This window comes from Rhinatrema bivittatum, chromosome 1, assembly GCF_901001135.1.
Source record: "Rhinatrema bivittatum chromosome 1, aRhiBiv1.1, whole genome shotgun sequence".
In the NCBI taxonomy this organism is placed as follows: Eukaryota; Metazoa; Chordata; class Amphibia; order Gymnophiona; family Rhinatrematidae; genus Rhinatrema; species Rhinatrema bivittatum.
In genome coordinates, this window is record NC_042615.1 from 180,483,448 (window position 1) to 180,510,776 (window position 27,329).

Sequence of the window (27,329 nt, forward strand, 5' to 3'; positions counted from 1 at the left end):
CCAGGGTTTGAGCCACCACTGTCCGTTTTGCGCAGGCCCCACAGGGTGACATCAAAAACAGGTCCTGCAACGGGCATGCAAAATCCATAGCGTAGCCGTGTTCGATGATGCTTAGAACCCATTGGTCCGACGTAATCTTGACCCACTCCTCGAAGAAGAGAGACAGACGGCCGCCTATCACCGGAACAGAGGAGTGGGCCAGGACACCTTCATTGGGAGGACTTGCCCCCGGAAGATCACTGAAGAGCCGTCAAGGAGAGGCCTGCAGCCGCGAAAGGAACAAGACCATGCCTGAGACCTCGTCGACGGCTGATGTGGAGTGAAGGCCAGAACCCTGCCCTGCCAAAACTTGCGCTGTCCCTGGAACCGAGGGTGCCGCCCTAAAAGCCCTGGAGGTTTGAGGCTTCTCCTCTGGCAACTTATACACCTTATTGTCCCTTATGGATTTGATAAGGGCTTCCAGATCATCCCCAAACAAGAATTTCCCTTTGAAGGGAAGATTGCCTAGCTGGGCCTTGGAGGAAACATCGGTCGACCAGTTGCAGAGCCACAGAAGCCTTCTAGCAGAGATCGCCGAAGCCATAGTGCGCAAGGATGCCCGAAGAAGATCATACAAGGCAATCGCGGTGTAAGCCACAGCCGTCTCCACGCGATCTGCCTGTTCCGCTTCTGCTGGAGGCAACTCCTGCGTGGTGAGCAACTGCTGCACCCAACGAAGAGTTGCCCTTTGCATGAGGCTAATGCAAAGTGCCAAGACCTCAAAACTCCTCTTAAGAAGGACCTCCAGCTTCCTATCCTGAAGATCCTTAAGAGCGGCAACCCCTGCAACCAGAATGGTCGTCCGCTTAGTGATGGCTGAAACAACCGCGTCCACTTTTGAGACCCTAAGGACGGCCAAGGACTCGTATGGCAGCGGGTAGAGCTTCTCCATGGCTCGCCCCACCCGAAGGCTGGCCTCAGGAGCCTCCCTTTCTCGGGTTATGAGTTGTAGTAGCATAGGGTGAAAAGGAAAAGCTTTAGGAGGGGCCCAAAGCCCCGAGAGAATGAGGTCCCCCTTGGTAGCCTCCGAGCTCGGCTGCGGCGTCTCAATACCGAGCTCCGTCAGAACATGAGGGATTAAATGATCAAGCTCCTCCCTCCGAAATAATCTGAGGGCCCTCGGGTCATCCCCCTCAACTGAGGTGGGCTCATCAACATCCCCGTCAATATCCACAAGGAGAGGGTCCAGTGAAGGGGGATTTGGTGGATCGTAGGCCGGGATCCCAGAGAGATCCAAATCCGCATGGCTTGTCCTCCCCCTGGAGGAATCGGAACCCCCAGAAAGCCTAGCCACCTTCGCAGGTGGAGGCTCCTCAGCCTGCAAAAATGCCTTGTGCATTAAAAGCACAAATTTGGAAGAAAAGGGAAGCTGCCCCTTGGGGGTCAGAGCTTGGAGGGGAGGCAGGCACTGGGAGCCGCTGTCTAACAGGGCTCAAATTCGGCGGGGAGAGCGGAGGAGGGATCTCCCCTCCCCCTGCATCCAGCCCTACACTGGAGCGTGGCGGAGGCAAAATGGCTGCCATTCCCGCACTAGACAGGGACGGGGCAGGCCGAGGCTGGCAGAGGCGCAAATTCCACCCTGTGCCACGGGAGCGTGCTGAAAATGACCCGCTGCTGCTCCCCGATGGTCCTTCCCCTCCCGGGAGGCACCATGTACAAAGGCCATCGCGGGAGAGCTGCGCCACCAGTTCCCCACATGCTGAACGCGCCGAAACCAACAGCATACCAGTGGAAAAGGAGCAAGCACAAGGCCGAAAAAATTGGCGAAAATCGCCCCTCCGGAGCCCCGGGAAACCTGTGCGCACTGTAGAAAAATAACTTTTTTTTTTTTTTTAAAACAATGACACGCAGCCACCCAGGGGAAAAAACGCCCCTGGGACCTCCATCGCGGCACAGGCAGCCCGGAATTATGCCATCTCAGGGTGCAAGGGGGAGAGACCGGCCAAACGGTAAATCCTCCTACTCATCGGTAGAAGAAGCGGCTCCTAGAAACCTGCTAACGGGGTATCTAACCCCAGCCGTGCCTCAACTAAGGCCGCAGACTCGGGAGGACTGAGTCTACTCGCCTCCAGAAGAAAACTACTTTTTTTTTTTAAACAGCTTGATTTAGCCACTGGTAGAAACAAACACCCTTAGGTCTTATAATTTCTAGTTTGCTTTGTTTTCTTTTTAAAGGATCAGGATCGCAGGTGGCACACCAGTGTAAGAGGGGGTGCCTTTCAGCTTTTTTCTCTGACTCTATCTGCTGGAAGGGAGACACAACCCAGCGGTCTGGACTGATCCTGGTACGTACAGGGAATTGATGTTTCTTGAATCTGTGTGCCTTCTGGATGAGATACAATGCGTCTGCCTTCCTATCAATGGGAGGAACTGAGCGGGAGTGTTCTCACACCCTCGTCAGCAGCTCCACAAGGATTTTGTGCACTGGGACTGCCATGATCTCCTTGGGAGACTCTACATACTGGAGGATATCCAGCATCTTGTGGTAGGTATCCTCCTCAGTCTGTAACTGAAATGGGATGCCCTCCCCAATCACACTGATAAATCCTGCAAAGGAGAGGTCTTCCGGGGGAGATTTCTTTCTGTTGGCAGGAAGAGACGGGTCTGAGGGGAGACTATCCAACATGTCATCAGAGACTTTGGAGTCATCATCCCTCCAAGGGTCATAGGGTCCTCCTACTCACTACCTAAAGTCAGGGACAGGGCCCTAGGTGTTCAGCAACTGGCCAGTGGTATGCGTACCGAGTTAACTGGTCATGGGGGCTTGCGCCCCAGTGTTGTTCTAGTCCCCCAAGGAGCTTTGACCTCAGACGAACTGAGAACCAGCACTGGATTGTCTGGTGTCACCACTGATGCCTCCCAGGAATCGAAATAGGCTGTATCAATAGCACGCTGATGAGTGTATGCAGGGATTCCAACAGTGGTTCGAGGATGGGTGGCGCTGGTCCTGGTACCATCAATATCCCAACACTGATGCCCCCACCGCCCTCTCCTCAGCCATCTGAATGCACCTCTTCAACTCCTACTTGAAGAGTGCCTATGGAAAGACCAATTGGGAACCAAGTGGTGTAGCCACATCCTCTTCGGAATCGAGAGGATGACCGGTGGCAGACAGAGTTGGTGGAGGCTGTCGCATTCTCCAGGTATCAATGGAGTCTTGCCTCTCCTCACCATGGGGGCCTTTCGAGGTTCTCACAGCTGGTTCATCCCTGTGCCAGGCACCATGCATTGACAGCCACCAATGCCAATGCTTCCTTGGTTTTCCTCAGTACTCGGATAGGTCCATTCCCGGTGATGAGGCCAAAGATGATGAACCCAATGTCTTCGACCTAGGGAAGGCAGTTGATGGCCTGTCTCCAGTGTCCCTGGCAGTCATGAAATCAACATAATCAATGATCACACTGATGTCAATGGCTGGTGTCCATCGGTGCAGCTTCATGGCTCCTCGATGCTGATGTCCCGGCATTCTCAGACTCAAAGAGTTGATCCATCTTATCGAGCCGGATCTTATGTCCTTTTGGGCCATCTGGGCACACTTGCTGCAACCCCGGACATTGTGCAATGCCACCAGGCAGAGGATACATTGATTATGGGGATCTGTGATCAACATAGTCCTCAAGCACCGAGGGCATGGCTTAAACCTGGCTGTGGACATGCTGACCGGAAAAAAAAGAATTGCAAAATCAAACTCCATGGTGGCAGCCTAAGATGACCAGTGGGCACCAAAGGTACCACTGCCCTGGGTAATGATAGGGAAAGAAAACTTACCTTAAATGTTGAAAAACCTGGCTAACGGCATTAAGGGGAATACCAAGAGAACCCCGCATCAATACCATGAGAAATATTTTCTAACAGCATGTGAGAAACGCAAAAAAGGAAAAATTCAAGGAAGTTTAAGAGAGAGAGAGAGACTCAATGCCGTGACTACTAGGCTCCAAGGAAAAAAAAGCGACTGTCAGGATCCCACATGGATGCATGGAATAGTGCATGCTGGACGTGCTCAGAGAGGCTCAGTCAAAGTTCTAGAAAAAGACTGCCATTCTGCTTGTCTTCTGAGTAATGCATTAAGATTACAAGGTTGATTAAAAAGATATCTTTGAATTCATGAAAATACATCATTAGATTGCATTTTTTACATTATTGCCTCTCCTTGCACTCTTTAAAAGCAGTAAACAAAAGGCACCTCTTACTTATACTTTCTAAACGTGGCTCAAGAAAGACAGCATAGATGCTGTTCCATATGTCAACAAATTGGTTGTAAATTATAATTTTTGAAAGTATCGCATCAGCAAGCCTTCAACGTGTTCAATCCGGCCCAATTGAACCGTTGGGTCTACTCATCATTTGCGGCTCTTTGCGGCTGTATAGCCAAAGCCAAATTCGATCGAAGGCTGTATAGCCTGTGATGGTATATTTTACATATACTTTGTCCGTAGTTATCACGGTTAATGTCACGGTTAGTGTCACGATTCTTCCGTGACGGAAGAATCCGTGACAGAAGAATCGTGACACTAACCGTGACATTAACCGTGATAACTACGGACAAAGTATATGTAAAAGCCTCACGGCTTACGGCTTGCAGACTGTACTTCAAATTAAAAAACAGTCATTTTTCACAAGCCTTTTTCAGCTGTGACATTCAGATCAATTTTCTCTGATGCCGTTTCAGACATACTTTGAGAAGCAGCGAGAAGCAGCATAAGAAATCCATACCATCACAGGCTATACAGCCGTCGATCGAATTTGGCTTTGGCTATACAGCCGCAAAGAGCCGCAAATGATGAGTAGACCCAACGGTTCAATTGGGCCGGATTGAACACGTTGAAGGCTTGCTGATGCGGTACTTTCAAAAATTATTATTTACAACCAATTTGTTGGCACATGGAACATCATCTATGCTGTCTTTCTTGAGCCATGTTTAGAAAGTATAAGTAAGAGGTGCCTTTTGTTTACTATTTTGGTCTATAGGACCCATAAAGTGCTCTTTTTGTGTACTCTTTAAAAGCAACCATCCAACTGAAAAATACAACATTGTCCAACTTTATTATTCAATTGTTACTTGCATAGTAGGGCATATATTCTCAGTTAACAGAATACCATAAATCTTTATACCCTTACATTAGCTTCACATTTCAAAAGAAGTTTCAATTATTTCTATCCTATGGAGGGAAAAAGAAATAAATTGAATGACATTTATATTTGCTCAAAATAGAGTGACTCTGGTAGCTAAAGGGCAGGTGTGAAAATAATTGTATTATCCACCATACAGAAATATCTTCCCATCCCTACCCATTCTCATTGGTAATATTTAGTTTCCTCTGCTGGCTGAAACATTAGTCTGGTTAACATAGCTTGCCTCTTCATTATAGAATATAAGTTGAATTTTAAAAGTACGGCGTAGACCAAAATCAGGAGATGCACACACATGTAGGGCTTATACACGCCTGCCATATTTTAAAAGCCACCTACATGTACATGTATCTCACTCATAATCAAAAAGAAGCATGGTGTGGGCAGGGTATGGGCATTCCAGGGTGGGGCGCACACCCAGGGCAAATACTTAAGCACCTGGGCGTATGTCCTAGTACCGCATAATTTTACTTTTCTATGGACCAAGTGTGTTAAAAACAACAAAAAAATCCAGTCCTGATGGATTTTAAGGATGTCGGATAATTAGGGAGAATGCAAGTTATTAAACCAGGGGGGTTTAGAAGACCTAGCTCTACACTGGACGAACTGGTGAAACTGGTCTTGACATTTATGCACTAGTTTAAAAATTCCCTGACTTACATGGCCAAAACCCAATTTGCTGGCTTTGTGGTTAGTAAGAGAACTGGGTCTTGAGGAATATATTGGCAAAACTGTTTTTGAGTGAGCGCACCATTTGGGCAGAAAGTTGCCAGAATGATCAAAACCATGCGTGGTCATCACCAAACTATTGAATTTGGATCATAAAACTGTGATATTGCAGGTGTATAACAAGAAGAAGCAAGCAGTTGAGCTATCAGAATCATAAAGTATTAATTTTTCAGGACTACTCTACTAAAGTGTCTGCAAGACACAAAGAGTTCATGCCAGTTTGGTCTATGCTGGCCCGGTAGAAAATCATATTCACTTTACAATACCCAGCACAACTCAGGATCTGGTACAATTCTGTACAACTTGTTGAAAAAAGTGAATCGGTTGAAGCTTTTCTTGATCAGCTGAGCACTGAAGGCTCATAAATGATAATGATAATGGATTGGTAAGGATTGTGGCAACCTGATGCAGCAGCTCAGCTCACTGAGCTTATTGTGCTCCTTATCTTTGTTTGACGAGTCTTCTGAAGATATTTCAAAAGCTACCTTCTTTTGAATTATATTTGCCTTCCTTCTTTGCCAGAGATAGATATATTTTGAGATCTCACTGAGCATGGTTATGCTCAGTGAGGTTCGGTCAAAACTTTGACATAAGTTTTCCATGCTGGGCTCAATCAGATGATGTTACCCAGGTGTGAGGACTGCCAACCTGCTTGTCCTCAGAGAAATAATGATTTACCCATGCAAACTGACTGTCTGTCCTCCAAATTGGAAAGTCTGAAAACTGCCCACTACACAGTTGATTCCCTTTTCTTGTGTCACACTAAATATTTACATGCAGTAACTTAACAAAAAGTATTATTTAAGGCATACCTGGTTCATCAGTTCCCATTTCATTCCATTTACTAAGAAGCTCTTTTTGTTCAATATTAGGCCGCTGAAAACAAAAAAAAGGTTTATTCATCAACCAGTTTTCTAAAAAGAATCTTCATTACTGTATATACAAAATAATGCTTTAAAGTTAACTTTAAAATTACAGAAATACATTTCAGTGTCCCATTCATATCTTTTCTTATGGTATGCATCATTCATGTTTTGTGGTTTTACCTCTAGATTACTGAATTTGGACTCCTCTAGTATCTAAAGTCCTCAGGCATTGGTGATCTCACAATAGCATTTATTAATTTTGTTGTTCTCAATTAATTTTTTTGTTCTCAATTTATTAATTTTGTTGTTCCAATTTATTAAATTGGATTGTTCTCAGTTCTGATGTTTTGTGAAGATTTCATAATCCCCTCCTCACAGTTACTTGTATCCCCTGTTCCTTGTAGAGCGAATTTGCAGTTTCATTGTAAACCGGTGTGATATGTATTTTATACAGGAACATCAGTATAAAAAAGTTATAAATACATAAATTAATTAATTAATAAATGTCATTACGGGGCAGTTTTCAAAACGGGGCAGATAGCTGCAAAGTCTGCGGGTATATATATCCCCATTGTCTTTGCACAAATTACCGAAAGGGAAAGTATGTGTCTAATTGGCCTTTGACAAGGGAAAAGCACTTTTACCTCGGGAAAAGGTGGGAAATTTTCAGACAGACTATTTACCTGAGCAAATAACCATTTATCTGGGTAAATATCTTTAGAAAATGACCTTCTATATTACTATACAATATATTAAGGTTGCTGTAAATTCTCAGTAAAACAAAAAAATCCATAGCAGTCTCACAGTACCATACCTTGCGGGCTAATGGGATACTCTGTTCTGTGCACATACTGTTCAGGCTCTTCAGAATTCGCTTCTCCCAACTTACCTACAATTAACATATATGCAAACTTAAATCAATATAAAACTTTCAAATGTTATATTTTTGCAGATGTCTGCAACATAACCTGATAAAGAACAGAAACCAAAAAATGATTGTTTCCATTTTCAACAGATTCTTCCCAGAGGCATAGGGAAACTTCTTAAAATGAAAGAAGCTCAGGGTGTCTTGGTCAAAGCAAGGTCATATAAGGAAAGTAAAGGTATTTATAATCTATTTAAAAGTTACCGTCTAAGGGTTTTTCCCACAGACACAAAATGGGAGAAAAGCATTAATTAATCTTGCCCTAAATTTGCACAAAGATAAGATTTCCTCTATCAATAAAGTATAAATGTTAGACCTTCATAATAAGCACTACCAGTGAACTTCACTATCATTCACTGGTAGTGCCTATTATGTCTTCACAACCCATATTTTTCCTAAAATAAGCACATCATAATATTTAAAATACTGTGCTTAAATATTAAATTGCTCAAAGAACAGTTTGGGATTTTTTTTCCTGAATACGGTCACTCTATCAGGATTAAATTCGGAAATCGAATGGTATTCTATTCTTCAAATGTTATTTTTCAATTTTCCATAATTTCTGATACTATTTATTGACTTGCTCTGAATAAGCCACTTCCAGTTGAGGTTTGGCACCAAAAAATGAAAAAAACGCTGGTATGTATGGCTAAGAAGGCTGCGCTGTAGTTGAAGATAGTTTGCGTATAATATAAGTTTCTCTTTAGTGGAATTTAACATAAAGCACAGTATTTAAATATTATGATGGGCTTATTTTAGGAAAAAGTACTGAAAATAATCCTGCAGTATTGGATTCAAAGTCCTTTCCCCTGAAGCAGAATCTTTCATAACATGAACACATGTCAGGGTTTCAGTATTGGTAATAAGATCATCTGCGAAAGGATGTTGGGATATTTCCATTGATGACTGAGAAAAAATACTCAATTTTTTTAAATCTTCATATAAACAATTCATACAAAAATATGGGTTGTGAAGACCAATGATTAAAAAATAAGGCAATGAAGGTGAAGTTCACCAGTAATGCCTATACTTTATTGTTAGAGGAAATCTTAGTTTTGTGCATATTATCTTGTTTTTCCTCTTCTCTGATACCTGTGACTTAGAACATAAGAACATAAGAACATAAGAAATTGCCATGCTGGGTCAGACCAAGGGTCCATCAAGCCCAGCATCCTGTTTCCAACAGAGGCCAAAACCAGGCCACAAGAACCTGGCAATTACCCAAACACTAAGAAGATCCCATGCTACTGATGCAATTAATAGCAGTGGCTATTCCCTAAGTAAAATTGATTAATAGCCATTAATGGACTTCTCCTCCAAGAACTTATCCAAACCTTTTTTGAACCCAACTACACTAACTGCACTAACCACATCCTCTGGCAACAAATTCCAGAGCCTTATTGTGCGTTGAGTGAAAAAGAATTTTCTCCGATTAGTCTTAAATGTGCTACTTGCTAACTTCATGGAATGCCCCCTAGTCCTTCTATTATTCAAAAGTGAAAATAACCGAGTCACATCTACTCGTTCAAGACCTCTCATGATCTTAAAGACCTCTATCATATCCCCCTCAGCCGTCTCTTCTCCAAGATGTTTTATGAAATGAATTAATTTTGTATTTTTTTTTTATTCTTTATTTATTACTTTTTCAAAATGTTTACAATAAACAAAACATTTAAGAAATCTCATAATGACTGAGTCCTTAATAAGAAACAGGAAAAATATTTTTTTCAACCTAACATTTAGCTTACAATTCAGTCATTATTATACTTAAGGAAATTCAAGTGAGTCTCAAGATATTTGAACGGATATAGAAAAAACATTAGTCAAGGAAAAATGCATTGTCAATACTCTACTAATCATATAAGCCGATCATTTTCCTGCTAGGAGATCCCTAAGACCTACTGGCTCTGTGTATTTTTAAACTTCTGCATTGCTTTTCTATGAAATGTATTTTATTATAATTTTTTATTAATTGTTCCAGTTCCAGTGACATTGCCTATCGAAGTGGAGGGGCATGCTGTGGCCTCGGTCCCGGGGAGGAGTGGGCCTCTGAAGGTGGGGCATAGGAGCCAGTGAGACACAGTTTTAATTTCTCAAATTTTGCAGCTCTTTAGCGTTGTGCCCGCGGCGACATATGTCCACAGTGCTGGCATTTCGACTAGTCATGATCTGGGCCTAAGCACAGATAGCAGGCCTCATGTCCATTGGTAATGGCTGTCCCCTGTCCCCCTTACTTTTTGTTATGTCCCTAGAGCCATTAGCGATTACACTTCGCATGTTACCCAAGTATCAAGGTATACAAATAGGACGTCAACAGATTAAACTGAGATTATATGCTGATGATATGATCCTGTTTGTATGGAATCCGGGAGAGACCTTGGAAGCTATCTTGCAGTCCATTGAACATTTTGGCTCTTTTACGGGCTTATGCCTTAATCTGGACAAATCAGAAGTCTTATCGCTAGACACTGCTCTACCGCAGCGATGGGTTGGTACGTTCCCTCTAAGCTAGGTGACTACATCTATAAAATATTTGGGAATTCACCTAAATGTGCAGAATAAGAAAGTGTATGAATTTAACATCATTAGCTAAATAGAAGGGGAACCTCCAAGAAAAGGAGGCTGGGCGGTTTCCCCCAACCTGCAGCTCCAGACGTACCGGAGCATGATCAGAAATTATAATTTCCTCAATAGTCGCAGCCGCTACCTGAGCAAGGCACCGTGCACTTACAAGAAAATAATCCAGGCGGGACAAGGTGCCGTGGGCACGAGAAAATGTGAGTAAAATCTTTCTCGCCCGGATGTAAGAGACGCCAGACATCCACCAAGTGGAGAGAGCGCTCTAAAAAAGAGGGGCCCTTCCCAAATCCCGTCCTGGGTCCCGAGGAGGAGGACCTATCGAGTTGCGCATCCCGAATTGTATTAAATCTCCCCCCACCAGTAAACAGCCCTCCGCATATGGTAACAACCGTTCATTTATTTCCCGGAAAAATTCAGGACTGTAATTATTGGGGGCATATATATTACAGAGAATCACCTCAGTTTGTTGTAAGTCGGCCACTAAAATAATATAGCGCCCTAAGGGGTCTTTAATTGTGGTATGAACCTGGAGGGGAACATGTTTACCAATCCAAATGACTACTCCAGCAGATTTGGAGGTGCCAGAGGCATAATAAACTTCCCCATCCCAACATCTACTTAATGTATCATGCTCAGCATCAGTGAGGTGAGTTTATTGTAAAAATGCAATATTTGCTCACTTACGCTTGAGAAGAGAGTGTATCTTGGACCAGATATTCTTCTTTGTGCTCCTCTCCTTTGGATCTTTTATATTTCTTGAACACTGTTCTTTTGGCCTTTATTTTGTCAGCCACCTCCTTTGAAAACCAGATAGGTTTCATTTTTCTTTTGCTTTTCTTTACTTTTCTAACATATAGATTAGTTGCCTTGGTAACTGCTCCTTTTAGATTGATCCACTGTTGATCCACATCTCTCTCGTTCTCCCAGCCTTTTAGTTCTTCTTCCAGGTACTTCCCCATTTCATCAAAGTCTGTGTTTTTGAACTGCAAAACTCGGGTCTTTTTGCTTCTTTTCCATATCCTTTTTGTGATATTAAACCATACCGTTTGATGATCACTGGTGCTGAGGTGGGCGCCCACCTGGACATCAGAGACATTCTCTCCATTAGTGAGCACTAAGTCGAGTATTGTGGGGAATTATGAGCTTTGCCGGCAGGCCATGTCAGGGGTTAACTCTAACTTCCCTTCTCTCTGACCTTTGCACTGAATGCAGCAAGACTAGCACATCTTAAATCTCTAGCTTATAATTAACCCTCACTGCCTAAGGAGAGGATACCTAGCTGCCACGTATTCAGCTGCAGGCAAAAGACAGACACATATATGGTATAAGCTTCAGCAGCCAATGAAATGATCTGTACGCACCCCCTGAGCCAATGGTCTAATGACACGTCTGTATGCTATGGCTAGGAGAGCCAATGATGTGATGGCACATTTGTATGCTATGGATGTATGTACAATAAAAAGGGACCCACGGGAGTGTTCAGCCCTTTTGCCCTTCCCTTTTTGCCATGAATCCTGCCTGATGTGTCTTCATTGCCGCAATAGAGTATAGCCCCTTCTCTCGTGGATTTCATTACCATTTGTTTGAACAAAGCAACTTGCAGGGCATCCACTATTTCTCTACTATTATTAGATTCTGCAGATGGGATTCTCCAGTCTACATCTGGCATATTAAAGTCTCCAACGATCACCAATTCTCCCTTCTTTCCTATCTTTTGGATGTCTTCAACCACATCTCTGTCCAGCTCTTCCTTTTGGTTTGGAGGCCTGTAAACCACTCCAATAAAAATGGATGTCCCATCTTTTTTTAGGTCGGCCCATAGTGCTTCTTCATTGCCCCATCTTCCTTGCAGCTCAGATGCTTGGATATTGTTTCTGACGTAAAGAGCCACTCCTCCCCCTTTCCTATCCTCTCTGTCCTTCCTTAGCAAGTTATAGTCTGGTATTGCCGTATCCCAGTCATGAGATTCCGTAAAGTATGTTTCTGTGACAGCAACTACGTCCAAGTCCGCCTCCACCATTAGGGCTTGCAGATCTGGGATTTTATTGCCCAAACTATGAGCATTTGTGCTCATAGCTTTCCAGCTTTCTTCGTTCAGTTTACTGCTGTTCCTGGACTCCTTTTGTGACCTCTTTAGTTGAGTTCATGTTGCCCTGCAGAAATATGACTCTATTTGAGGGACTTATTGGAAATGGAGAAAGGATTCTTGTATGGAGGTATAGTCTGTTAACTGCACTCTAGGATTCTTTGAATTCCTATCACAAACTTAATGTTCTGCTTTTGATATCCTTTTGCATTTGAAAATGTTTTTTCTCATTTGTGTCTTTAAATAAAGAGGTAACAAAAAAAAAGCTTTGCTTTCTTGCTTTGCGACAGCGTGTTAGCTCTGGGTACAACCTTTGCCCTGCGATTTCCTTGTAAATGTCAAGTTAAATGAAATGGCAATAAATATGGCTTTTGACTATAGTCAGGTTTTCTTTTAAATAGAGAATTGCCATCAGCTATTAATTAGAATACTAGAATTGTATACCTAGCAGTAAAACTTGATTCTTGGGTTTATTCTCTACTCATTTAATTTTTTCCTAAGAGGCACCCCCCCAATTTTTGGGTCTAAGGTTATCTATTCATATTCCATGAAGCTTTGTCTTTATACTGTATGTGTATTGCTTAAATGTCAAGTGAGTTTCTTTGACTTGTAAATTTTAATTTGAATATAGAGTTAAAAAAGCTTTGCTGAAATACAGATAAATCATATCATCAAGTGCTCATCCTTGATCTAATTCTCTAGTCACCCAATTAAAAAAAATCAATCAGAATAGTTTGGCACAACCTTCCACTACTAAAACCATAGGGGCAGGTTTTCAAAGGGTTACGCATGTAAGATACGCACGTAACCCCCAAAAAGCTGCCCCTTCCAACCCCTGCACGTGCCAAGCCTATCTTGCATAAATTGCGCGCGCAGGCCAGCTGCTGGGGCTGGTCCAGAGGCCGCAAGCTGCAGCCATGCCCTGGAACGCCCCTGGGCCAGAACCACGCCCACGACCCCGCCCCCGATGACGCGCCGGCCGCAACATGCCCTGGGGGGGGCATAACTTGTAAAATAAAGGTAGGGGGGGAATTAGTTAGGGTGGGGAGAGGATTAGATAGGGGAAGGGAGGGGAAGGTGGGGGGGCAGAAGGAAAGTTCCCTCCGAGGCCGCTCCGATTTCGGAGCGGCCTCGGAGGGAATGGAGGATGGCTGCACGGCACGGCGCGCACAGGCTGCCGATTTTGCGCAGCCTTGCGCACACCAACCCTGTATTTTATAACATGTGAGTGGCAGTGCGCGCATGTTATAAAATCGGGAGTAGATTTGTTTGTGCCGGGTTGAGGGAACAAATCTACTCCCGCGCGCACCTTTTAAAATCTACCCCATATTGTCTTGGATCTTCAACCCACTGGAGTGAACAGCTGTTCCAAGACAGCTGTTCACTCCAGTGGTAGAAGAGTCCACATCTTGAGGCCAAGAGAAACCTCACCACTCAGGGGGGAGTCACAAGCCACTTGCTTCCAGTTACTCTCCAAGAGAAGTAATGGACCAATATTCTGTTGATGGTTTCATGAAGGAGTCAATCGTTCCATCATAGGTGTTAAAAGTACAGAGGGAATTACTTTGATCTTAGCCTTCCTCTTACCCTGGCTGGAGCACAAAAGTCAAGATAATTAAAAAAGAAATCAAAATCTCAGGAACTCATACTGACAGCTGCTATTGAGCTAAAATCATCTTGTCTCTCCCTCTATTTTTAATTGGATTGTTCTTAAATAATGGTTTAACTAAAGTATACGCCCAAATAAAATTCTAAATTTTCTAGAATTAGGAATGAAGTCTTAAACAAGATGACTAATTTCCAAGTTGCCTTGCTGATACAGGGATCATTTTTGTGGTTTCAGGAAAAGAAATAAGGACATAATTACTTTCACAATCTTGCACAATTCAAGTGAAAATATAGCTCTAGCATGAAATTCTGAGATTCATAGTTGTAAGAGTTCCTACAACATAATTTTAATTTACAGAGCACTTATATAAAGATGTTACCACAAATGTATCCATTCTATGTTGCTCACTCCCAGAAGAGATAATGATCCCCCACGTTTACCTAATAATTGTTAATGGATCTGTCCGCCAGAAACTTGTGCAAATCCTTTTTTCAAATCCAGCTGTAATAATAACCTTGACAGTTTCTTCCAACAACAAATTCTACAGCATAATTTTGCATTGAAAAAAATATTTTCTTAAATTTGTGTTAAATCTGCTATCAGTTTCCTTAAGTACACCCTGTATTGCATCGGCCTCATAGAATGTTAGGAATGATCCGAAAAGGCGTGGGGAATAAAACGTAAAATATAATGCTGCCTCTGTATCTTGTGTGCAGTTCTGGTCACCCCCATCTCAAAAAAGATATAGCTGAAATAGAAAAGGTGCAGAGAGAGCAACAAAAATGGTAAATGGTATCGAATGGTTCCCCTATAAAAAGAGGCTACATAGTTTAGGGCTCTTCAGTTTGGAAAAGAGATGGCTGAGAAGGGACATGATAGAAGTTTATAAAACCATGAGAGGAATGGAACACATAAATAAAGAATGGTTATTTACCCTTTAAAATAATACTAAAACAAAGGGACAATCCATGAAACTAACAACCAGCAGGATTAAATCATATAAGTACTTTTTCACTCAATGCTCAATCAAGCTGTAGAATCTGTTGCCAGAGGACATAGTTAAGAACTAGCATAGCGGGGTTTAAAAGAGATGATCAAGCTACCCAAAGATTATAAAAACATTAAAGTTTTGAATGCTCTGGATTTTTACTACATATTCCATAACCCTTGAAATTTTTACTATGAGTAATTCATGACTGCCCCTAAAATTCACCATTACAGATTTATAGTCCTAGAAATAATACTTGGTAAAGCAAGTCAAAATTCTGCAATAATATGACAACACATAGAGGTAGATTTTAAAAACATCCGCGCGCGCGTACTTTTGTTCGCACACCAGGCGCGAACAAAAGTACGCTGGATTTTATAAGATACACGAGTAGCCGCGAGTATCTTATAAAATCCGGGGTCAGCGCGCGCAAGGGGGTGCACATTTGTGAAACTTGCACGCGCCGAGCCCTGCACGCGCTGCCCGTTCCCTTCCCCTACCTAACCCACCCCCCGGCCCTATCTAGAACCCCCCCCTACCTTTATCGGAGAAGTTACTACTGCCTCTGGGCAGCAGTAACTTATGCACGCCGGCGCGGCAGGCCCTGACACAGGCCGCTGTGCCGGGGCACTCGGCCACGCCCCCGGACCGCCCACATGCCCCCGGACACGCCCCCGATACCTAACCGCGCCCCCTGGCCACGCCCCCTAGCGCCCCTTTTTGCAAGCCCCGGAACTTATGCGCGTCCTGGGGCTTGTGCGTGCCGCCGAGCCTATGCAAAATAGGCTCGGCGTGCACAGGGGGGATTTGGGGTAGGTTTTCGGGGGGTACGTGCGAACCCCTTTGAAAATCTACCCCACAGTATATGCAACACTGTTTCAATAACAGTATTTTGGAAACTAAAAAATACCTTTTTCTTATTAGCATGAAATACCAAGAATAATTACAATTTAAAATTGTTCTATATAAATTATCACTTTAGAATGTGAATTATGATACCTTAAAAAACTTAAGCAACAAACCTGAGCTCTTCTCATATATGCCAATGGTTCTTTAATGTGCTCAGCCGTTGCTGATGGATGACTGGGTAATGGAAGCCTTTAGTAAACAAAAAACGATTTTCAAATTATTTTTCTTCATTAAATATTTGGTCAAAACATAGCCCTTAAAATGATCTCATTTCTACAATAAGGGGCAGCAGAATAATATAAAACATGTAACTATTATTCCAAATCATATTACTACACCTGATATGAAAAAATCTAAAGCAACAAAATCTTATTTGTTATCTGTATATTATTTATTAGGTTAAAAGGCATAAAATAATAGAGGCTTTATGGTCTTCCCAATGAGAACATGAACAGGGTCTGATCATCAATATGGATGCTGAAAAAGACTTTGATAAAGTCCAACAGTCTTATATGATTTGGCTTTTTGAAGCATATATGTTAAGAGACACTTTTCTGCAACGGATAACATTTTTATACATTAGTCCTCAGGCACAAGTGGTTATATATGGCCAGGTTTCCTCTTCTTTTGCACTGTCTTCTAGCACTAGGCAGGGCTGCCCCCTTTCTCCTCTTATTTTTATATCTTAACAATTGAGCCACTAGCTTTCCTGAGGGAGCACCGAAAGAAGATTTTGTGGCAGCTGAAGAGCATTGGTAAGTATTGCTAGCTGGGTAATACTGGGACTTAAGTCTGGGGAGAGGTGAAATTGTGGGGTAAACTAACTTTAAGTGTGTGTGCCTTAACTAAAGCCAGAAAAAGTAATTTATTTTAGTGTGTATGCCTAATTAAAAAAAAAAAAAAAAAAGACCAGGGAGCAAGGAATGTTCTTTACTAGTGCCTGTGTGTGTGCCTTTCGATTAAAAAAGACCAGGAAGCTAGGTAAGCTCTTTTCTCGTGTCTGTGTCGTTTTGTTTTTTTTATAACTCTTTTTTTTTTAAACAGGTTGTGCCTTTTGATTTCAAAAAAAGGCTAGGGAGCTAGGTAAGTTCTCTTCTATTTTTTCCTGTGGTAGCATTGGGAGGAGGAGATAATCTTGCTGGTGGCTGAAGAGGATGGGTGAATATTGTTTTGGGAAATTTTTAGGACTTAAAAGGTTTGGAAGAAAGATGAAATAGTAGGATATATTTTTTAGTGTATTTGTGCCTATAAAAAAAAACCAAAACAAGCCAAAGAAAGATAATTCTAGTGTCTGTCTTTCACACCCTTCCAGCCCACTCCCACCCACCTCTAGCTCAACCTTTGATTTATAGGTAAGAGACACTTCCACATTAAAAATCAATTCGATTTTTATCAAATACAGGATTGCCTCAGCCCTTATCAAGAGTTTAATTATTCCCTTGCAGGTCATTACCAGATTAACAGGGAATACATCAATAAATTTAAAGGACTTGAATTTACGTCTTTCTACTCCCTTAGCAACCTTAACTTAATTAAGAACTCAACAAAATTAAGATGAGGGCAACAATCCAGGAGCAAGAGCGGGGCCTTCCTGTCTTTTGCATCGAGTGCCACATGTATGATTTTTTACCTGTTGGTGAGAAGTTGTTGTGTGCACCCGGTGCAAAGAGTTCCTGGCTCTTGGAGAATGAGAGGAGCTAAAGCATACAGAGAGGTATAAAGAGGAGGAGACCTTCAGGGACATAGTAGCCAAGTCCCAACTCCAGTCTGGCAGCCCTTGTATCATCCTGGTATAGCAGGAAGTAATCCTGCAGCAAGGACCTGCTCTCCAGTCGATGCATTGTCCTCTCACACCAAGGATGAGTCTCCCTGGGCTACTGCCCAGGAGGCAAGGGTTAGGTTGGGCGTCATAGTTGGCAATTCAATTATTACGAATGTAGATAGTTGGATGGAGGGTAGACGTGAGGATCGCCTGATAACTTGCCTTCATGATGTGAAGGTGGCGTACCTCATGCATCACCTAGATAGGTTTTTGGGCAGTGCTAGGGAGGAGTCAGCTGTTGTGCTACAAGTGGGCACCAACAACATAGGAAAGTGTGGGAGGGAGGTTCCATACCCAAATTTAGGCTTTATGGTAGAAAGTTGAAATCCAGAACCTTCAGAGTACATTCTCTGAAATGCTCCTGTTCCACGCACAGGGAGGCAGAGCTCCGCAGAGGCAGGCAGAGCTCTGGAGTCTCATTGCATGGATGAAACGATGGTGAAGGGAAGAGGAATTCAGTTTTGTAAGGAACTAGCCAACATTTTGCAGAAGGGGAGCCTTTTCCAGGACGGGCTCCACCTTAACCAGGGTGGAACGAGGCTGCTGGCACTAACCTTTAAAAAAGATGATAGAGCAGCTTTTGAACTAGAACAAGGGGGAAAGCAGATAGTCACTCAGCAGAGCATGGTTCAGAAAGAGGTATCTTTGAAGAATATTAACAAAACAGGAGAGTTAGGGCATCCCATTAGTAAAGAACCACCTAAGTTAAAAGATTTCAAATTATCCCTGTCAACTAAAAAGCAAGTTGTTAATACAAACAAAAAACATTCTTTGAAATGTCTGATGCCAATGCCAGAAGTCTAAGAAGTAATATGGAAGTCAGAGTGTATAGCACTGAATGAAGACGTAGACATAATTGGCATCTCTTTATGGTTGGGATGGCACAAAGTCCAAAAGATAAAGATCCTGAAAGACACTAAGGGGTAGATTTTAAGAAATTACACATGAGCGTCCATGTGCGAGCGCTACCCGGCACGCACACACGGACGCCTGATTTTATAACAAGCGTGCACAGGTGCGTGCATGTTATAAAATTGGGGGTCAGCGCGTGCAAGAGGGTGCACAATTGTGCACCCTGTGCGCGCCGCCACCCGCCTTCACCCGTTCCCTCCCAGGAGTGGTCTGGGAGGGAACCTCCTAACCCCCTAACCTAACCTCCCTTCCCCTTCCGCCCCCAGCCCTATCCTAACCGCCCCCCCCCCCCCCCCCCCCGACCTTTATTTTACCTTTTGCGCCTGCAGCCTCCCGGCACGCGATCCTCCGACAGAGCGGTAAATGGCCGCTGTGCTGAAGGCCTCTGGCCCTGCCCCCTCCCCTTTTTCGAAACCCCAGGACTTAGACGCATCCCGGGGCTTTACGTGCATCGCCAGGCCTTTGTAAAATAGGCCCAGCACGAGTAACCCCATGTACGCACGTAAATCCATAGGATTTATGCGCGTAGGGCTTTTAAAATCTGGCCCTAAACGCACAGCAGAATCTGTAAGAGTAGAAATCCCATTAGTTCTGGGAAGAGTATAATGATAGCATATACTACCATCCACCTGGCCAAAATGATAAGACAGATGAAGAAATGCTAAGAGAAATAAAGGAAACTAACCAATTTGACAATGCAGTAATAATGGAAGATTTCAATTACTCCAATATTGACTGGGTAAATGTAAAATCAGGAAAGGTTAAAGAGGTAAAATTCTTAGATGGAATAAAGGACTGCTTGATGGAGCAATTGGTTCAGGAACCAATGAGAAAGGGAGCTATTTTAGATCTAATTTTTAGTGGAACACAGGATTAGGTAAGAGAGGTTAAAAGGGTGTGGTCACTTAACATTAGTGATCAAAACATGATCAAATTTGAATTAATGTCTGGTAGGGTACAATAAGAAAATCTACAGCTGTAGCAGTACATTTCAAAAGAAAGTCTTTAATAAAATGAGGAAGAAAGAAAAAAGCTTAAAGGTGCAGTTACAAAGGTTAAGACATTGTTTAAAAATACCATCTTAGATGTATTGTCCAGATGTATTCCACGCATTAAGAAAGGTGGAAGGAAGGCCAAACGACTGTCAACTTGATTAAAAGGCAAAGTGAAAGAGTCTTTTCTCTCATTTTTTTTTTAAAATTTAGATTTATATTCTGCTTTTCGCACTTTTTTTCTTCAGCGCTTCAAAGCGGATTACATTCAAGTACTGTAGGCATTTCCCTATCCTCAGAGGGCTTACAATATAAGTTTGTACTTAAATATGCTACTTGGGCACTCCATGAACTTAGCAAGAAGCATATTTCAAAGAAATCGGAGAAAATTATTTTTTACTCAACACAAAATTAAGTTCTGGCTTTCAATGCCAAAGAATATGGTTAGGGCAGTTAGTGTAACTAGGTTTAAAAAATGTTTAGATAGGTTCCTTGAGGATAATTCCTAAACTGCTATTATTCAAGTTGATTTAGGAAACAGTCACTGTTATTACTGACATTAGTAGCATGGGATCTATTTAATAATTGAGTAATTGCCAGGTACTTATAACCTGGATTGGCGATTGATCCATCTGAAGAAAATAGGAAAAAGCATATGCATTGGCAAGTTAAATGTAAAACATTGATAAGACAGGCTAAAAGAGAATTTGAAATGAAGTTGGTCATAGAGGCAAAACTTCATAATACATTTTTTTAAAATATATCTGAAGAAAGAAGCCTGCAAGGAAGTTGTTTCAACTGTTAGATGATCAAGGGGTTAAAGGGGTACATAGGGAACATATGGAAATCATGAAAAGACTAAATGAATTTCTTGCTTCAGGGTTTACAAATGAAGATGTTGGGGAGATACCCATTCCAGAGACAGTTTTCAAGGGTGATGATTCAGATGAACTGAATCAAATCAAGGTGAACCTGGAAGACGTAGTAAGCCAGATTGACAAACTGAAGGAGTAGCAAATTGCCCGGACCAGATGTTCTACACCCCAGGTATCTGAAAGAACTCGAAAATGAAATTTCAGATCTAGTACTAGTAATTTGTAAACTATCATTAAAATCGTCCATTGTACCTGAAGACTGGAAGGTGGCCAATGTAACCCCGATATTCAAAAAGGGCTTCAGGGGTGATTAGGAAAACTACAGACCAGTGAGCCTGACTTCAATGCCGACAAAAATCATGGAAGCTATTCTAAAGATCAAAATCACAGAACAAATAGACGGGAAATGGTTTAATGGGACACAACCAGCATGGATTAACCCAAAGGAAGTCTTGCCTCATAAATTTGCTACATTTTTTTGAAGCAGTTAATGAATATGTGGATAAAGGTGAGCCGGTAGATGTAGTGTATTTGGATTTTCAGAAGGCCTTTGATAAAGTCCCCCATGAGCAGCTTCTAAGAAAATTAAAAAGTCATGGGATAGGAAGCAATGTACTTTTGTGCATTGCAAACTAGTTAAAAGACAGGAAACAGTAGGATTAAATGGTCAGTTTTCTCAGTGGAAAGAGGTAATCAGTGGAATGTCTCAGGGATTTGTACTTGTACTGGTGGTTTTTAATATATTTATAAGTGATCTGGAAAGGGGAATGACAAGTGAGGTGATCATATTTGCAGATGACACAAAATTATAAATAGTAGTTAAATCAAAAATGGATAGTGATAAATTGCAGGAAAACTTTGTGATACTGGAAAACTGGGCATCCAAATGGAAGATACGATTTAATGTGTGAAGTGCAAGATGATGCATATAGGGAAAAGTAACCCATGCTATAGTTACACGAAGTTAGGTTTGATGCTAGGAGTTTTCATCAGGAAAAAGATCCTGGCGTCATAGTGGACAATGCATTAAAATCATAAGCTCAGTGTGCTGTGGCAGTCAAAAAAGCAAACAGAATGTTAGGAATTATTAGGAAGGGAATGGTGAATAAAACAGAGAATGTCATAATACCTCTGATCACTCCATGGTGAGGCAGCACCAAAAAGTACTGCATTCAATTTTGGTTGCTGCATCTCAAAAAAGATATAGATGCACTGGAGACGGTATAGAGAAGGGCGACAAAAATGATCAAAAGGAATGGAATGGCTCGCCTATGAGGAAAAGCTGAAGAGGTTATGGCTGTTCAGCTTGGAGAAGAGATGGCTGAGGGGGCATATGATGGAGGTCTACAAAATCATGAAAGGATTAGAACAGGTAAATATTAATTAGTTATTTACTTTTTCAGATAATAGAATTACTAGAGGGCATACCATGAAGTTAGCAAGTAGCATATTTAAAACAAATCAGAGAACATTCTATTTCACTCAGCACAAAATTAAGCTATGGAATTCGTTGAAAGAGGATATAGTTAAGGCAGTTAAGTTAGATGGCTTTAAAAAAGGTTTGGACAAGTTCCTAGAGGAGAAGTCCATAAACTGCTAGTAGTCAAGTTTACTTAGGAAATAGCTACTGCTTATTACCAGCATTAACAGCATGAGATCTATTTTATGTTTGGGTACTTGCCAAGTACTTGGATCCTGGATTGGCCTCTGTTAGAAAGAGGATTTTAAGCTTGATGGACCTTTGGTCTGACCCAATATGGCAGCTTCTTATGCTCTTATGTTCTTATGATGTCCAGTGTCATACAATGCTTTTGGCTGAGTAAATGGAGCATAAAATAAGTTTATTTGCTGATGATATGCTCTTGTTTGTAGTATAAAGCGATTAAGAAACTTTAATAATAATAAATGTTTGAAACTAAACTGATACTCTTGGATATTTTTGGCCCGTTTGGTTCATTTGCAGGTTTGAAAATTAATTCTGATAAATCTGAAGCATTACCTGTCAACACTGAGACTAAAGTACAATGACAAAGGGTTTTTTCACTATAATGGGTAAATTATCACATAAAATATTTGGGAGTCTGTAAACTAGCTGACTTTTTTTCCTATATAAATTAAATATATGTAATGGAGCCTTCAGTTTCATTACCATTAAGGCCCTGGTTTACTCCTTTAGCTAGGGACAGTGAGTTTAGTAAATGGGGGGAGGTACCATTCATATACAGCCCCTTCCTTTGAGGGCACAGGGATGATCAGTCCCCTGAGGTTATTTAAGCAGCTTTCTACAGACTATGGGCAGTGCCTTTAGGTTTTGGAGAGTTAAGTGGCTGTAAGGTGCGTTTGTTTGCATTGGTTTTCAGGCCTGCTTGGAGGGTCCAAGCAAACTCTGCCTGGGGATCCTAAGCAAAGTTCGGAGGTGACTCCTACCCATCCATTAACTGGCTGCTGGGGCTTTCCTCTGGCTTTTTTTTTCAGGATTTTGCATTTTTGTGGTAGGAGCCTTGCGAGACCCTTGGGTTTCACCTGGACTTGGGGGATGGGGAACCCTGTGCCTGGGGTGCCCTTTGGAGGGAAGACATGCCCCTCTGTACCCTCAATGAGAAAGGAGATATGGTGGTGACCTGATGCAAGGGACAAACTCTGGTGTTAACTTTATTTTTGGGAAACTTGATTATAGTTGAAGACCAGAGAGGAAGAGTTCTGCTTCCATATGTGCCACAGAGGATCCCTCTCATCAGGGATTCTATTGAAAGAGAGAAGAGACAAGAAAACTTCTCCTAACTCTTGAGTAAAAACCACTTGAATCTTTGAGGACACTCGTTTGGAGTCTTCAACCCTAGGGAGAGAGAGGATAGTGGATTCTCGTTGCAGAGACTGAGTTACCCATTTTTGCCAGTTTGGAATGGGTTTTACTACCCAATCAAAGAATACCCTGACCGCCCCCCCCCCCCCCCCCCGGAATTCCACTTAACCAAGCCCTGGTGGATGGATGCTTCCCTGGCCCTGGTTATAGATACCTATGCACAGACAGAGAGAAAGAGACTATAAGCAACAAGCAAACCTGTGATGCTGAGGACTGAGTATATTGTGCCATATTTCACCTAATTACCCATCAGTAAAGACTTTATTTTTGGACACACTATCAGTGGCTTCAGTGTCATTATTGGCACTAACAGTACACAGTGGGAAAACATCCCTCTTCCAGGAAACAGTGGTAAACAAATTTCTGGGAACATTTTGTTTCCTCCACAACCTTCGGTGAAACAAGTAGAACAAACTGAACACAAATATGCATTTATTGTGACTGTATCACGTACAATTTGCCAGAAAAGTGCGATATACATTAAGCATTGTGTTGCGACCGTCGGTCTATGACGGCTTCGCCCCACCTACCTCACTCTGCTTGCGGCTCCTCCTGCTCACCTCGAACTACTGGCTGCCACGGAGTCTGTTTGCCATTGTTTCCAGCGTCCCCGGACCGGCTTTGGTGCTGCTTCCCGCCATGCTCCTCCAAGGTACCTTAGGGTGCGCGCACACACGCTACCCTCATCTTTATTTCCACTTTGGCGCGAACCTCAGGGGCGTCCCCCTAAGATGAAGTCATGCTGCCCGGATATTTAAGCCTACAGTATTTGCTAGCTCATTGAGTTAGCAACGGTAACTCTACGGATGGGATTTGCTCTCCGTACCGAAGCTGCTCTGCCACTCCAGCGCTATCTGGAACTCTTACACCCTTCAGGGTTGCTAACAGGGTACCCGCTCCTCGGGGGCCTCTTCTGCTTCTTTCAGGTGCTATCAGGAAACTGGTACTCGCTCCTCGAAGGCCCATGTTCCCTGAGTCGCTGCCTGCATCTTCAAACCTTTCTACTTGGAAGACTTCACTAACAGTTTCCATCTGTGAGTACAACTACCATCTATTCCACAGTACTGCTTCCCTGTAACCAGGTACTCGCTCCTCGAGGGCCTGCCCTCTATTCCGGTGCCAGACCTCTCATCTAGTGGAATCGCTGTTACTGCTGTGTGAGTACAATAGCACTGAGTCTCTCTGCTCTAAGGGATCAGGTACTCACACCTCGAGGGCCTGCTCTCCCTGTTTTGGAGCTTCTCCTAATTCTATCTGGGACTCTGAATGCTTCTCATTGTGTACTCATAACTCTCAGTCTCTTTCCACTATAGCACAGCCTAGCAGAGGATTCTCTGTTCCAGCGTTCTGTGGGAGACCTGTCCAGCCGGGCTCAACATCTACTACTCACTACTGCCACCTCTGGTGGTTTCCAAAACTGTTTAATAAAAGATTCAAATCTGTGTTTGTGTGTCCAGAGTCTAGCCTGACACCGTGGTCCCTCACGGGACTGCCCCCCGTGGGCGTGGTCAGCTGCCACAGTGTCCAAAGATCCACCCAAACATCAATAACCATAACACATTGTTACGTGTCTGTAGCGGCATAAGCTATAATGGCAATGTTGGCACCAGAAAACAAAACTAAAAATGTTTTGTCGCAGATTTTCATTTGCAATCACTGTCCGATGCTTCGCTGATGAGAATCCAACAATAGTCACCCAGCATGGAGGGGTTCCACTTGCCTTGATACCGTTTCTCCATTTTGACAATGTCTTGATGAAACCTTTCACCATGTTCGTCACTCACAGCGCCAAGGTTGTCTGGGAAGAAGTCCAAGTGGGAATGAAGAAAATGTATCTTCAATGACATGTTGCACTTCATCAATTTGTATGCCTGAAGCAGATTTTCAACCTGTTCGACATAGTCTGCTGCCTTATAATTGCCTAGAAAGTTACAAACTACATTCTTGAAGGATGTCCACGCAACACGTTTTTTACGTTGCAGAAGACCATCAAAGTGGCTGTCCTTCATCACAGCTCGGATTTGTGGGCCAACGAAAACACCTTCTGTTATCATGGCGTCACTTATGCATGGAAACATTTGCCGCAAATAATCAAAGGCTTTACTTTGATTGTTCATTGCCTTAACAAAGTTTTTCATCAGCCCAATTTTGATGTGCAAAGGTGGAAGAAATATCTTACTTGGATCTGCCAATGGGTCGTGCGCAACATTCTTCTGCCCTGGAACCAAATTCTTGTGGAAAAGCCAGACTTTTCTGACGTAATGCGAATCTCTTGCTCGACTGTCCCACTCACCAAGGAAGCAACAATACTTGGTGTAACCAAGCTGCAGACCCAGTAGAATTGCAACTACCTTGAGATCACCTCACAAATTCCAGTTGTACCTAGAGTATTCAATGTGGTTCAGCTGCATGTTCTCATACGTTTCTTTCATATGAACGGCATGTCCCACAAGTACTGATGGGTAGATATTGCCGTTGTGCAGCAAAACAGCCTTCAAACTTAAGATTGATGAATCAATAAACAGTCGCCATTCTGTTGGGTCGTGGTCACATCCAAGAGCACAAAACAATCCATTGATGTCACAGCAAAAAGTCAGATTGTCTACTTGGTTGAAATATTTTCTCAAATCTTCATGACAGTTGCAAAATACTGAAATTTTCGTATCAGATGACAAAAGATTCCATCCTTGCAGCCTTTACCCAAGCAGCTCCGCCTGACACTTCCATAAAGCCAAATCTCTGACCAGATCGTTCTGCTCTGCCTGAGATATTAAATGAGGATCGCTGAATGTTGATGGCACAAAGTCAGGATCAGCTGCAGCTTCCACCTGCGACGGCTCGCCATCATTGTCTACCTCCTCATCCTCATCATCAAGTGTCCTCACCTCTGGCGGTTTTGGAACAGGAAGACTGTCGTCATGCGGCTCTGGTCACATTGCTGATGCAAGGTTAGGGTACTCAAATTTCTTGTTCTTTGATGAGTATCCTGTCACATTCGTCATGCAGAAGTAACAGTCAGTTTTATTATCTTTCTGTTCCCTCCATATCACTGGGATGGCAAACGGCATGCATGGTCGCACACCTTTCAGCCAAGCTCGCAGACTGCTGGCACAAAATGCACAACATATATGAGGAGCCCATGCTCTGTCCTGGTCATCAATTTTGCACCCGAAGTAAAACTTGTATGCCTTCTTAATGAGTTCAGTCTTACTCCTTTTCTGAAATAGGGCTGGACCCACAAAACAAGATGGTAATCGGTCCAGGAAAGCCACGGAAATGGAAAAACAAAAACCAGACCGATGCCTTGGAAAGGATTTTATTGAGCATAATAATAATTGAATAAAATCCTTTCCAAGGCATCGGTCTGGTTTTTGTTTTTCCATACTCCTTTTCTGTGCTTTCAGAGTAAACTCACCACAGATGTAACAAAACGTGTCACGGCTATTACGACATTGGCGCGACATTTCATAAAGTATCTGAAATTAAATCTACAAGCTTTAAACTCAACAGTTTTAGCGATACGATTCGCTCATTCACACAGATGATGCGTAGGAGACTACTCATTGCTGCTGCATATATAAGGCTGTGTCGTCATGGAAACAAGTTGGAATCTTGCAGCCGAGCTGGGGTTTGCCCGAGTAAGTTCTAGCATGATCAGGCAGAGTTTCTTGGTGTATTTTTAAAAAGGTTAGTCTCTGTTACATGATACTTTGCTTATGGCCATCAAAAATATGACATGAATTTTAAAAATCATAAAAACTACTGTCCAGCAAGAAAATATATGTATGCAAGATTATGTTTTAAAATTTCACAATTACTGTAACACAAAATTGGCCGTTTCTCAAAAACCTTACGTGATGTACAAATTTTGAAGTAATACACTTAAGTCAAAGATCTTTTTTTTTTTTTACTTAATGCATAAATTCTGGAATTCATTGTTGGAGGATGTGGTAAAAGTTATTAATATAGCTGGGTTTAAAAAAGGTTTGGATAACTTCCTGGAA

At 42.5% G+C, this 27,329-nt stretch overlaps 1 protein-coding gene across 3 annotated transcripts in view; it reads right to left on the reverse strand.

Moving 5' to 3' along the window:
- TBC1D19 (TBC1 domain family member 19) overlaps positions 1-27,329 on the reverse strand; it is a 397,957-nt gene that overhangs the window by 248,666 nt on the left and 121,962 nt on the right. For all 3 annotated transcript variants that reach the window (XM_029589774.1, XM_029589764.1, XM_029589755.1), the window contains exons 4-6: positions 15,975-16,050; positions 7,579-7,653; positions 6,711-6,774 (exon numbers count right to left, since the gene is read on the reverse strand). In XM_029589774.1, the coding sequence (XP_029445634.1) occupies positions 6,711-6,774; positions 7,579-7,653; positions 15,975-16,050 (215 nt within the window). The remainder of the gene's footprint in view (positions 1-6,710; positions 6,775-7,578; positions 7,654-15,974; positions 16,051-27,329) is intronic.